We start from the raw sequence: 13,685 nt of genomic DNA, 5'->3' as shown, positions 1-13,685 counted from the left end.
AGTTGGGAATGCTTCCCCCCTTTTGGCTGGGATGGGGGAGCTGGCCAGCAGCCCCCTGCTGGGGGACACGTCTTTGATTATGTTATATATTTTTTTGAAACAAGAGGGCATTTTAGTGGTGGTAATAAAGTAATTTAGCTTTCTGGGTCCTTCCTGGAGATAACGAGAACACTCTGAAAATGGATCATCAACCACTTCCCAAACATTCCAGTTAACTCTCGGAAGGCCAGAATCACTCTGGTAATGTGAGATTGTATTTAGGGAAAATGATAAAACTTTTAGTTAATTCATTATAGAGAACAAAAACACATTATTTAAAATATGAACTTAAACACACAAAGATAATTGTCATATGGCTCTGGAGAACAAAAGAAAGAATATCATGAGAGATTTTACAAAGGAGAGTGGTCTGGGGTCCTACAATAAAGTGAGTTACATTCTTAGAATTACATTTCTTAGAAACTCACAGATGAAGTGTTTTATTCCATTTACTTTTAGTCATTTTTGGATTTTACACCCAGTTTCCATTTTTTCTTTGGTTTCAAGGGGATAATGCCCACAGGAATTAAAGTCTTATTTTGATATGTTTGTAAGAAAACAACTCTATAATTTTGATTATTGTAGAGTGTCTCACAATTATCCTGCTTTCCAAATTTCCAAAAATGTTTATTTTCATTTCTTGTCTTGTCTTGGATTCTTCCAACAATGTTTTTCTCCCAGTAATTGTACTCTATTGGTTGACACAGTAGGAGATGGTGTCAATAGAAGGATGAAGGCTGTGAAGAGATATCACATGGATGTGGGGAAAAACAACAACAACAACAAGTCTGAGCACAACTTCATTAATGAGTTGTTATTGTCCTGCTGGAGTCCCCTACACAGGGACCCACCCAACACTCCCTAGGAAATGGACTGATCTGAAGGTCATTGAGTCATTGAGGAACACTGGATATTGTTTATGACCCGATGGGATAAATGACTTTATAGACAGCCACTCCATGTTGTGCAAGCATAACTCTCCCAAAATTATTTTTTTTTCACAGAATTGTGAGCTCATCAGGGGCCAAGAAGGAGCGTCATGTCCAGCACCAGTGACTGAGTAGTGATCTGAAGTTGTCTTCTCCAGCACCAGTGACTGAGTGGCGACCTGAAGTTGTCTACTAGACAACTGACCAGCTGTCATCGCGGGTTCCACTCAACGCCAGCTAGGAGCCAGGCCAACTTCAGTGGAGCTACAAAACCAGACCAAGCAGGTCTCCATCGGGCCAGCTGAGGTTCCAGTGTGTTCCAGTGCCAATGTCCCCAGATCCCTTGTCTTCTACAGGGCTGGACTGCCGCCATTTCGGGGATGATTGGGGATTATGGTTTATGACTGTGTACTCCAGTATGAACAGAGATATTCAGTGCAGACTTTTATTTCCAGATATGTCTGTTTGCTTAATTTATCTGATTTTGAGATCATGAGTTTCTCTAGTCAATATTTACAATATTCTATTTAACTTGCATGACAGGCAGAAGGACATTACATTGACTATACTTTCGTTTGGATGTTTTCCCCTCTATATTTTTTATTTATTTTTTGAAATCCAAATGAAAGTAAAGTGACAAAGTTAAATATACACATAACATAGATTAGATAATCATGACATGTACTTATCTTTAATCAAAGTGGGAGTTAAGATTTTGGCCTTGGAGGATTGATTGGGACTACCATTCCTGGGAATACCGTTCCTGAGAAGTTCATGCTGTGAACACCGTCTATTTTATTAAGAGCTGTTGAATCGGAAGAGACTTCCTGTCTTTAAATGATTGCATTCCCTTAAGATAGCTGTCTCCTGTTTGGAGCTGTCTCCTGTTATGAGTGCTGCTTATTTGAATTCTGAAGTTGTGACTGATGAAGTCACAAAAGGATGGAATTGTAATAGATGAATTCAAATGAGTGTATTCTCTGCTCAAGACATCGTTAAAGGAAATCTACACTGTGAATCCTGTGTGTTATAAAGTGAGCAGCTGTTCTCTGTTTATTGCCCTGACTCCTCTATCCCCAGGCCCCCAAAAGATCCTTTATGACCGGAGACCTCCCCAGGGGTGCCCTCCTCCGAACTATCTTTGATCACTGTACATGTTTACTTCAGCTGTTGACCCTCAGACCTAGCCCACTCACTAATAATTGGTTAATGAAGCTTTGAATATGCATGTATGGTTACACCCACAGTGTTTATAATGCTCTGTTTCGATGATAATCACGGCTCATGGTGGATTGTCCCTTCTCTGAGAGCCCGACTTTGCAAACTCGTTAACTATTTGGAATAAAAATAACCAGCTTGGACTTTCAAGTGTCCACATGTCTTCCGGGGCGCTCCGTAGCGTGCGACTCGAGCAGCCGAACCGTCCCAATCGTTTTAAAACATTTTGTCTTTTATTGTGCCGTGATGGCTAAAGCTTTTATTGAGACCCAGTAGTAGCGTACGAACCATGGAGGCTTCTGGAGAGTTTTTCGCACTTTTATGCCTGATTTCTCTGATCATCCACACCTGTCAGGTGTTTGATGTGCGTGAGAATCACGGCACTTTCCCTGGGAGAATCACCCTCAACCGAGACGCTCTCCTGTCCCTACAATGTTCTACCAATGGCGTTCTGCCAACGAACATTCCAAGTGAACTTTGTAGACCGATAACAAAGACCCGTGGGAAAAGAGGAAGAAGAGGGGGAATACGCCGCAGACTGAAGAGCAGGGCCTCAGCAACCGCCGTAAACTCCCTGTATACCATCAGTCCTGCTTTCCAACATGCAGTCCGTCCGCAACAAGCTGGACGAGCTGGAAGCGTGGGAAAGAAAGAAACCCGTCTACTGGCTTTCACCAAGACTTGGCTCGGGGACTCGGACCGGGACGAGGATCTGGAAATAAGTGGGTTTGGCAGCCCTTTTCGACTGGACCGGTCTTCGAGGATCACCAACAAGCAACGCGGGGGAGGTGTATGCTTCTATGTCAACAAGAGGTACTGTAACACCGTTGTAGTACGGGAGAGGATATGTACCCTAGAGGATATGTACCCCAGACATTGAACTTCTGACAATCTCGCTTCGCCCCTACTATTTGCCTCGGGAGTTTCAACAGTTGTTCTACACGATTGTTTACATTCACCCGGACGCCAATGCATCCGCAGCGGTACAGCTGATTGCGGAGGTAACTCACAGGCTGGACTCTATCTGTCCGGATGCCACTAAATTCGTATTCGCGGATTTGAACCACTGTGAGCTTAAAAAGACTTTGAGGACGTACGAACAATATGTGACTTGTGCAACCACCCTAAGGAACTCTGTGATCGACCTCTGTTGTGGTTCAGTGGGTGGTGCCTACAAATCCTTGCCTTGCCCTTCGGGGCATCCTATCACAGCAGTGTGTATCTCATGCCTATGTACAAACCTGCCTTCAGGCGCCTCGAACGCGAGGAGGAAACAGTGAAGTGCTGGTCAGAGGACAGTATATCCTTCCTTCAAGCATGTTTCAACTCTACTTGTTGGGAATGTCTCTGAGGCTTGTGAGAATACCAATGATCTATGTGTTACAGTCTCAAAGTATATTACTTTCTGTGTTGATTTATGCATTCTGACTAAAAGGGTTGTCACTTTCACGGAACTTAAAGCATCTATTAACATGAAGAAACGGTCTTACTTTACTTGCCAGAGAAGTACATAACGAAATAAGGAAGGCCAAACTGAAGTATAGAGACAAGATAGAAGTGAAGTGCAGTAGTGCAGACTTGAGATCAGCCTGGCAAGGTATTAAAGCAATGGCCTCCATCAACCAGGATACTAACCAGAGTAAAGAACTCATCAGGGTAAATGGGGTGGATGATTCTGACTTAATACCTTTAATTCTTTTATTTCTCACTTTGAAAGACCTGAGTTTTCTGTAAATGCCTCTGCACTTAGAGAGTCTCTTGTACCTCAGAATGATATTGTTATTTCCCAGGAATGTGTCACAGGCCTACTTAAGAGGGTGAACACAAGCAAGGCTGCTGGCCCCGATGGCATCTGTGGGCGCACTTTACGTTACTGTGCTGACCAGCTTGGGGAGGTTTCCACTCATCTCTTTCAGAGGTGTGTAGAATCTGGCCAGATCCCTCATATTCTACTATAATACCTATACCTAAATTCAAGAACCCTAAAGAATTGAATGAGCTGAGACCTGTTGCACTTACATCTTTTTTGGGCTCCTCTTTTTCTACGGGGTGCATCATGGGCCAACACGGAACCCCATCTATTTTGGAGCAGATCAGAATCACGGGCCAGATCCACGAATGAAAACAAAACAGAACGAAGCCAGCTCCCTGTGTGGGGGTGCTAGAGACACGGGGTTTGGACTGGGGTGTGCAGGGGAAGAGCCTGGAGTGCACCGCACTGCCCCCTGCTGGCTGTGACCCAAGGGGGGCACCACAGAGCCGGCCAAATACAGCCACCCATTCACCTCTAGGGATGGGGATCGTCCCAGTGAATCGATCCCTTGGAATCATTAGCCAAGATCCTTAACGATTCCGCTATCGATTCCTGTCGTTGCTGCGCATGCGCAATTTTGTCACATGCACGCTGCCTTGTTTTGTTTTATTAGACTGCGGCAGAAGAGGTCAGCAACATGTCGTCTAGGCATAAACGTTTGAAAGTGTGGTTACATTTCACGTGACAAGATGACAACGTGGCCACTTGCAATGCTTGCAAAAAACGTATATCATCAAAGGGGGGAAATACTACAAATATGAAAAAAACATTTGGCCACACAGCATGTGATAACTTTGCAGGAATGTCCCATTTTTTTGATGCGCTCCAGAGTGACGACAGCAGCGCAGCTAACGTTAGTGTAGTCAAAGTTAAACTCCTCCAGAGTCCCTGTCTATTGTGTTAGTGCCAGTCAGTTGCCACTGCTAGTTTTATTTTTGTCAGCTCAGATACCCTTTTTAAATTGAAGGAGCATTGTGATTTCTACTAGTAACATGTTAGACTGTTATTGGATTTAGAATTTGACAGAATAATTCATGTTTTATTCATCTTTATTTCTATAGAAAAAATATTGACTTGTTTATGTCAGTTTTATTTTTAGTGCAAGGTGAATACACTTAAAAAAACAGCACTGTAATTGGCATGTTCAAAGTATATATAAAAGAAAATTAATGTTAATAAACCTGTTTGTACTCTTTTTTTGCCCAATGAGAATCGATAAGAAAATCGATAAGGAATCGGATCGATAAGCAGAATCGAAAATGGAATCGACAGACTGCTTTTCATGTAACTCGGTGGAGGAGTGTAGCACTAGCCTGGTACGACCATCCCAGTCTCGCGAGCTCACATTCTGTTTCACTAACGCAGAACGGTCTGGCCTCCTCCAGAGCCATTATGCCAAAATCCAGACCATACTGGGCCAATCAGGGACTGCGTTTTAACTGCTGTCCCGCCCACAGTGGAAAGCAGAATGCTGAACGTTCATTGGCTGAAGGTGTTTGTCTGTCAAGGCAAGTACCCCCTCCCACATACTCTCTCTATGGGGCGAAGGCCAGACCGATATTGCGGAGCGAAGCAGTGAGCTCGCTGGATTGGGATGGTCATACCAGGCTAGTATAGCACGGGCCAATTTAGAACCCATTCAATTTTGTGAGTGCACAGAGCCGCGAAAAGCATTCAGGGGCGGATGTCTGTGTTCTCTGAGCACCATTTCTAGTTCCAGAAGCATCTACTGTAATTATGCACTTAGAAGCTCTGATCAGTCTCTCTTTACACTCCACTTTGTCTAGGGAAGCCAAGAAAAAAGCTTTTATGTTTTGGGCTCCATCCAACTGGAATAGGTTACCTGCAAATATCAGTTTGCTGTCATCTTTTCCTGTATTTAAAAATATTTTGTTTGATCATCTCAAATGAGATTGTCGATGTTTTCAGTAATGGAATTTACTGTATCCTACTATTTCCTTTTCTTTATGTCTTTAAGGTTAATGTTGTGTTTCTTTAAGGCTGTAAACTGCTTTCCCTACCACTTGTTGTTGTCAGTTTTGTCGTTATGTTTTGGATTGTTCTGTTTGTGTTGTGATTTTTTTGGGGAAAACAAGATGTTCCATCTCAAGGGGTACTGTTTATCCCGTTACAATAAATGTCAATATTTGGACCATTCTTCATAATCAGATTCAGATTCAGATCCAAATTCTTTATTGTTTTATTATTGTTTATCTTTCTTATCATATTCAGATTCTTTATTCTTATCATATTCAGATTCTTTATTCTTATCATATTCAGATTCTTTATTCTTATCATATTCAGATTCTTTATTCTTATCATATTCAGATTCTTTATTCTTATTATATTCAGATTCTTTATTCTTATCATATTCAGATTCTTCATTCTTATCATATTCAGATTCTTTATTCTTATCATATTCAGATTCTTTATTCTTATCATATTCGGATTCTTTATTCTTATCATATTAAGATTCTTTATTCTTATCATATTCAGATTCTTTATTCTTATTATATTCAGATTCTTTATTCTTATTTTCAGATTCTTTATTCTTATTTTCAGATTCTTTATTCTTATCATATTCAGATTCTTTATTCTTATCATATTCGGATTCTTTATTCTTATCATATTCAGATTCTTTATTCTTATCATATTCAGATTCTTTATTCTTATCATATTCAGATTCTTTATTCTTATTATATTCAGATTCTTTATTCTTATTTTCAGATTCTTTATTCTTATTTTCAGATTCTTTATTCTTATCATATTCAGATTCTTTATTCTTATTATATTCAGATTCTTTATTCTTATCATATTCAGATTCTTTATTCTTATCTAGCACGGCAGTATTCAGAGGTTTGAATCCTAAGCAGCCTGCCCATAAGGGGAGTGGCCTAAGAGGGGAGTGGCCTATGTTTTTTGGATGTACAGTAGGCCATATAGTCCTACTACTACTACAGTAGGTGTCAAAGTTCTGTGCTGGAAAAAAAAACATGTTAGATACAGTGATAGGTCGTGGTGCTCATTTGAATGTCTTGTCTCTACCCAACCCTAACTGGTATTTTCGTACACCCCATATTCAGCTGTGGCTCGTCCTTCGCTCTCACCTTTGCGCCCCTCCCTCTGGAAGTCCACGTGGCACCACTCCCCATCTGTGAGCCTCTTGTTGCTGGCCTTCATCTTCACGCTGCCCGAGCCCATGTCCATGAGCAGGTAGAGGAAGCCGTCCAGGAGCTCCATGGCGAAGTAGTCGGCCCGGAGCTGGCGGTCAGGGCCCGGGGTGGACCCTCTCTGGCCTTGCGGACTGCCGTGGCTGAAGAGCAGCAGTCCGCTGGGCTCGGTGGTGCGGAAGTCGAAGGAGATCGCCCCCGTCTTTTTGGTGTTCCACCTGGGCAGGGTCAGGTAGGCCGCCGGCGTGTCGAAGGTCACCGGCTCGAGGGCCGCCACGTCCTCACAACGGAAGGTCAGGTCGCCATGGATACTGACCTTGTTGTCCATCTCAGCCGCCAGTCGAGAGAGCTCCAGCTTGAACTCGTTGTTTTTGTAGACCACCTGGGGAACAGAGAAGACCAGCCTGGTAGAAACAACTAGAGAACAACAGGATTCAAACCTGAACTGAGAGAAATAGGAGATAAAAGGGAAGACAGACATCATTAAGACTGTTCAGAGGTTGCCGAGCGCTGCAGCTCTAAGTACCGGGCCACCACGAGCCTCCTCCAGCCGTGACGCGGCGGGTCGACGCGGCGGCGAGCACAGCCGAACACGTTTTTCATTTTCACACCAGCAGCACTCAGTGTCTAGCGGCGACCTGGGAGAACGAGCCTATCTGGGCGAGATCCTCACGGTCTGTGCGTCTGGAAATACACCAGGCGTCTCCATTTCACACCGCAACGCCGCCAGTAATTGCCTCGCGAAAAATAAAACCTCACGAGATGGCCTCAAAAAAGCAATGAAAAATACACGGCGAGTTATGAAAGATGCAATTATCTACTCCGCAAAACACGCAGGCGTGAAATACAAACTTATTGTTGTGTGGGCCTCGAGCCCCAATCACTATATAGTTATTAGAAATCCAGTGAAAAGCATTTGGGAGGGGGACAGGGGAAGCAAGATATTGCTCAATCAATGAAGAGGTGGACATGATTCATATGCGGAGGGGTCAACCAGACGGAGACAGAGAGCAGGGCGTTCGCTAGAAATCCATAGAGGAGATCAATGTCTAAATTGGCTGTCAGGATGGTAAAGCTAGGCCTTCACCATCACTGGCGTGGTATTAATTACAGACCTTCTCTGATGGAGGACGAGGTAATGGAGAGAGGGAGGAATAATGTAAGAGAGAGAGAGAGAAAGGAAGAGAGAAAGAGAGAGAGAGAGAGAGAGAGAGAAAAAGAGAGAGAGAGACAAAGGGAGAGATAAAGAGACAAAGACAGAGAGAGAGAGAGAGAGAGAGAGAGCCGGAGGGCGTTTGAAGGTCACCCTGACTCTGGGGAGGGGGGTGAGGGGGTGGGTGTAGCGGGGGGGGGGGGGGGGGGGGGGCAGTGCTACAGAGCAGAGGTAATTAATACTGCTGATCGGAACCTGGAGAGTCGACCCACGGAACAGAAAGAGCGCGCTCCCATTAAGGCAGGCAGACATCTTGTTGTTTAAGACGAGGATCTATTCAAGGAGAATTGCAGCATCTTAACATTTGGTCTCAGCGGGTAAGTAGCGGTATGCAAATGTCACAGCTGAAATCACACCTACAACTGAACCACTGCCACTGCTCGTGACGCAACACAACAATCTGCCATTCATTATAAATTCATAACATGTACATAAATTAGTTAACGAACCAACCAGACGACGGGAACTGGTACAACACAATGTACAAATGCAGCCGTGCTATAAAAAATGCAGTCTAGTGAAAGAGAGGAAGTGGGCTGTCTGGAAGGCTACCCAGACCTCCCTGCTGACGCCGATAGGATCAGGAAGCTACTCTGAGGGTGACAGGATCAGGAAGCTACTCTGAGGGTGACAGGATCAGGAAGCTGTAGTCTGAGGGTGACAGGATCAGGAAGCTGTACTCTGAGGGTGACAGGATCAGGAAGCTACTCTGAGGGCGACAGGATCAGGAAGCTGTACTCTGAGGGTGACAGGATCAGGAAGCTGTACTCTGAGGGCGACAGGATCAGGAAGCTGTACTCTGAGGGTGACAGGATCAAGAAGCTGTACTCTGAGGGTGACAGGATCAGGAAGCTACTCTGAGGGTGACAGGATCAGGAAGCTGTACTCTGAGGGTGACAGGATCAGGAAGCTGTACTCTGAGGGTGACAGGATCAGGAAGCTACTCTGAGGGTGACAGGATCAGGAAGCTGTACTCTGAGGGTGACAGGATCAGGAAGCTACTCTGAGGGTGACAGGATCAGGAAGCTACTCTGAGGGTGACAGGATCAGGAAGCTGTACTCTGAGGGCGACAGGATCAGGAAGCTGTACTCTGAGGGTGACAGGAACAGGAAGCTACTCTGAGGGTGACAGGATCAGGAAGCTACTCTGAGGGTGACAGGATCAGGAAGCTACTCTGAGGGTGACAGGATCAGGAAGCTGTACTCTGAGGGTGACAGGATCAGGAAGCTACTCTGAGGGTGACAGGATCAGGAAGCTACTCTGAGGGTGAATCAGGAAGCTGTACTCTGAGGGTGACAGGATCAGGAAGCTACTCTGAGGGTGACAGGAACAGGAAGCTGTACTCTGAGGGTGACAGGATCAGGAAGCTGTACTCTGAGGGTGACAGGATCAGGAAGCTGTACTCTGAGGGTGACAGGATCAGGAAGCTGTACTCTGAGGGTGACAGGATCAGGAAGCTGTACTCTGAGGGTGACAGGATCAGGAAGCTGTACTCTGAGGGTGACAGGAACAGGAAGCTACTCTGAGGGTGACAGAACAGGAAGCTGTACTCTGAGGGTGACAGGATCAGGAAGCTACTCTGAGGGTGACAGGATCAGGAAGCTACTCTGAGGGTGACAGGATCAGGAAGCTACTCTGAGGGTGACAGGATCAGGAAGCTGTACTCTGAGGGTGACAGGATCAGGAAGCTACTCTGAGGGTGACAGGATCAGGAAGCTGTACTCTGAGGGCGACAGGATCAGGAAGCTGTACTCTGAGGGTGACAGGAACAGGAAGCTGTACTCACGTCTTTCAGGCAGCCCAGGAAGTTGTTGCTGACGGGGGATCCCGGCAGGTCGGCCGTGTGGGGACTGCCCCCGATGTAGAAGAGGTCATCGGAGCCCAGCATGGTGTAGTCCTCCTGGGTGTAGCCTGTGGTGGTGAGGATCCCATCCACAGAGATGGTCACCTGGCAACACCACGGAGAGAGAGAGAGAGAGAGAGAGAGAGAGAGATGGAGAGAGAGAGAAACAGAGATGGAGAGCGAGAGAGAGAAACAGAAGATGGAGAGAGAGAGGGGGGAGAAAGAGAGAGGTGGAGAGAAAGAGAAACAGAGACAGAGAGAGAGAGGGGGAAACATAGTGAGATGGAGAGAGAGACAGAGAGATGGAGAGAGAGAGAGAGAGATGGAGAGAGAGAGAGAGAGAGAGAAACAGAGAGATGGAGAGAGAGAGAGAGAAACAGAGAGATGGAGAGAGAGAAACAGAGATGAAAGAGAGAGAGAGAGAGAAAGAGAGAGAGAGAAACAGAGATGAGAGACAGACAAATCCATAGATAGACGGAAAGAGAGAGAGAATGATGGGATGAGGCAGAAGAAGAGAGGAAAGCTCAGTGGATGTATGGAGGACATTTTAATCAGACAAGAACCAAAACATTCTGTAATGTATCTTTTTTGAGCGGTAGGTTTTGGTTTGGCCTGCCTTGTATACAGCAGCTAAGATACACTGTACATAGACAGCTGGTGAGTGCAGTGGCAGAGCCCTGATCTGTGAGAAGCATACGACCACAAGCAGGACCGAGGAGACATCTGAGGGATTGATCGTAGCACCAGTATTTTGGTTGCAACTGAATCCATTATACCTCAAACCAATGACAGAAAGGCCAGCCCAGCTCGTTATTCTAACCAGCCAAGACACCAATCAATCTCCAATCAATACGCAGACACATGGAAAATAAATGAACCGGCTAGATCACTGACCCCCAATAATAATCATTAATAGATGATTCAGAGAGATGATTGCTTTCAGTAGGGTTTTATTCCCCCTAATTCTCTGGTTCGGAGGGCACGGCACTACTCTAGTATAGTGTACACAGTAGAGAGACATGTTGGATCAACAGAGGTCATTATTGGTTGATGTAGCTTCCCACTACACACACCACCGTCCCCAGGGGCCCCTCTGAGACGAGCATGGCCCCGCCGCCCTCCCCACGACCCCCTTCCCATCATCCTTCATCACTAGTTCTCGCTTCCTTATGTACTTCCCAGGTGAACGGGCAACACATGTTTATGTCTGCAGTTGCTGTAGTCATACAGTGCAGTGGGGAAATTGGTTTGGTGCGCTGGTTCAAATTGACGGCATGGTTAGACAGGGGAATAGGTTTGAGAGAGAGAGAGAGAGAGAGAGAGAGAGAGAGGGAGAGAGGGAGAGGGAGAGAGAGAGAGGGAGAGAGGGAGAGAGAGAGGGAGAGAGGGAGAGAGAGAGGGAGAGAGGGAGAGAGAGAGAGAGAGGGAGAGAGAGAGAGAGAGAGAGAGAGAGGGAGAGATAGAGAGGGAGAGAGGGAGAGAGAGAGAGATAGAGAGAGAGAGAGAGAGAGAGGGAGAGAGATAGAGAGAGAGAGAGAGAGAGAGAGGGATAGAGAGAGAGAGAGAGAGAGAGAGAGAGAGAGGGAGAGAGATAGAGAGAGAGAGAGAGAGAGAGAGAGAGAGAGAGATAGAGAGAGAGAGTGCATGTGTGTATATAGGTGTGTGTACCTACGCCTGTGAGATGGAAACAAGGATGTGTGTGGGTGTGTGTGCGCGGGTGTTGGGATGAGCGCTAGAGAGCGATGAGAGGAGTCCAGCCCGCGAGAACCAACCAGCAGATCTCATAAGAACCATCTGCATGGCAGGCAGGCAATTGGTAACTACCGCAACGTACAGTAAGCAGCCTGGATCAAACGCATGGCTCAAAGCATAAGTGGGTTTGTGGGCTGAGGACGGCCTCTTCTCTGAGAGGCCAGGTGGAGAGAAGGACAGGGTGGTGGACGGCCTCTTCTCTGAGAGGCCAGGTGGAGAGAAGGGCAGGGTGGAGGACGGCCTCTTCTCTGAGAGGCCAGGTGGAGAGAAGGGCAGGGTGGTGGACGGCCTCTTCTCTGAGAGGCCAGGTGGATATAAGGGCAGGGTAGAGGACGGCCTCTTCTCTGAGAGGCCAGGTGGAGATGAGGGCAGGGTGGTGGACGGCCTCTTCTCTGAGAGGCCAGGTGGAGATGAGGCCAGGTGGTGGCAGGAGGTGCGTGGGGGTGTGGAGAGGTTCAGCCAGTCTGTTGGGAGGGTAGGGCCAGGAGAGTCAGCCATAAAAATGGTAGTTAGTACGATAGAAAAAAAGAATGGGATTGAGATAGGGATCGGCGACCACTTAATACACAGTAGATACTTTTTCGGGTTCGTTAAAGTCCAAGTGAAACCAGGTCAGAAGGAACCGTAAGGAGCTGAAAAGGTTGTATTTGGGGTTAGATCTGAACCCTTGTTTGCCGTCCAGAGGGCCCCTCTACCCCCACCTGTTATAGAGTGAACAGACTTACGACCCAATAACATTTGCATGGGTTCAGTTTGCTACCATGGATGTGGTGGAAACAAGCGTTGCATACTGCATACTGCATACTGCATACTCAGGACATGACTCATCCAGATCAGAACAAGCAGCATACCGTACTTCAAGCACATGTACATGTACACAACCAACGGTTGATGCTAGGGGGGCCATGCAACACAGGGGATGAGACAAGAAGGAAAGACTCAACTTAAAAACCCTGAGCCTATAAATAAAGAGATATAAACCCTGTCTGGAGGGGTAGTAGGATATACATTATCTATTAGGAATTGGAGAGGAGGAGGGGAAGGAGGAGGAGGAGAAGGAGGAGGTGGAGGAGGAGAAGGAGGAGGAGGAGGAGAAGGAGGAGAAGGAGGAGGAGAAGGAGGAGGGGAAGGAGGAGAAGGAGGAGGAGGAGAAGGAGGAGGAGAAGGAGGAGGAGGAGAAGGAGGAGAAGGAGGAGGAGAAGGAGGAGAAGGAGGAGGAGGAGAAGGAGGGGAAGAATGAGGAGGAGGAGAAGGAGGAGGATGAGGAGGAGGGGAAGGAGGAGGAGAAGGAGGAGAAGGAGGAGGAGAAGGAGTAGAAGGAGGAGAAGGAGGAGAAGGAGGAGGAGTTGGAGGAGGAGAAGGAGGAGGGGAAGGAGGAGAAGAAGGAGGAAAAGGAAGAGGAGGGAGGAGGAGGAGGAGGAGGAGGAGGAGGAGGAGGAGGAGAAGGAGGAGGAGGAGGAGGAGGAGGAAGAGAAGGAGGAGGAGGAGGAGGAGGAAGGAGGAGCAGGAGGAGGAGAAGGAGGAGAAGGAGGAGAAGGAGAAGGAGGAGAAGGAGGAGGAGGAGGAGGAGGAGGAGGAGGAGGAGAAGGAGGAGAAGGAGGAGGAGGAGGAGGAGGGAAGGAGGAGAAGGAGGAGGAGAAGGAGAAGGAGAAGGAGAAGGAGGAGAAGGAGGAGGAGGAGGAGGAGGAGGAGGAGGAGAAGGAGGAG

General features: G+C 46.7%; 1 protein-coding gene across 1 annotated transcript in view; it reads right to left on the bottom strand.

The window, feature by feature from the left end:
* nrxn2a (neurexin 2a) overlaps positions 1 to 13,685 on the bottom strand; it is a gene marked incomplete at both ends in the record, with an annotated part of 224,761 nt that overhangs the window by 162,378 nt on the left and 48,698 nt on the right. Inside the window, 3 exons of the mRNA XM_084450404.1 lie at positions 7,107 to 7,551; positions 10,170 to 10,331; positions 12,051 to 12,442. Of these exons, the coding sequence (XP_084306530.1) occupies positions 7,107 to 7,551; positions 10,170 to 10,331; positions 12,051 to 12,442 (999 nt within the window). The remainder of the gene's footprint in view (positions 1 to 7,106; positions 7,552 to 10,169; positions 10,332 to 12,050; positions 12,443 to 13,685) is intronic.

Source organism: Borostomias antarcticus (assembly GCF_949987555.1).
Source record: "Borostomias antarcticus genome assembly, chromosome: 15".
NCBI lineage: Eukaryota > Metazoa > Chordata > Actinopteri > Stomiiformes > Stomiidae > Borostomias > Borostomias antarcticus.
Note: the sequence above shows the minus strand (reverse complement) of the source record. Positions and strands in the feature narration are given on the sequence as shown.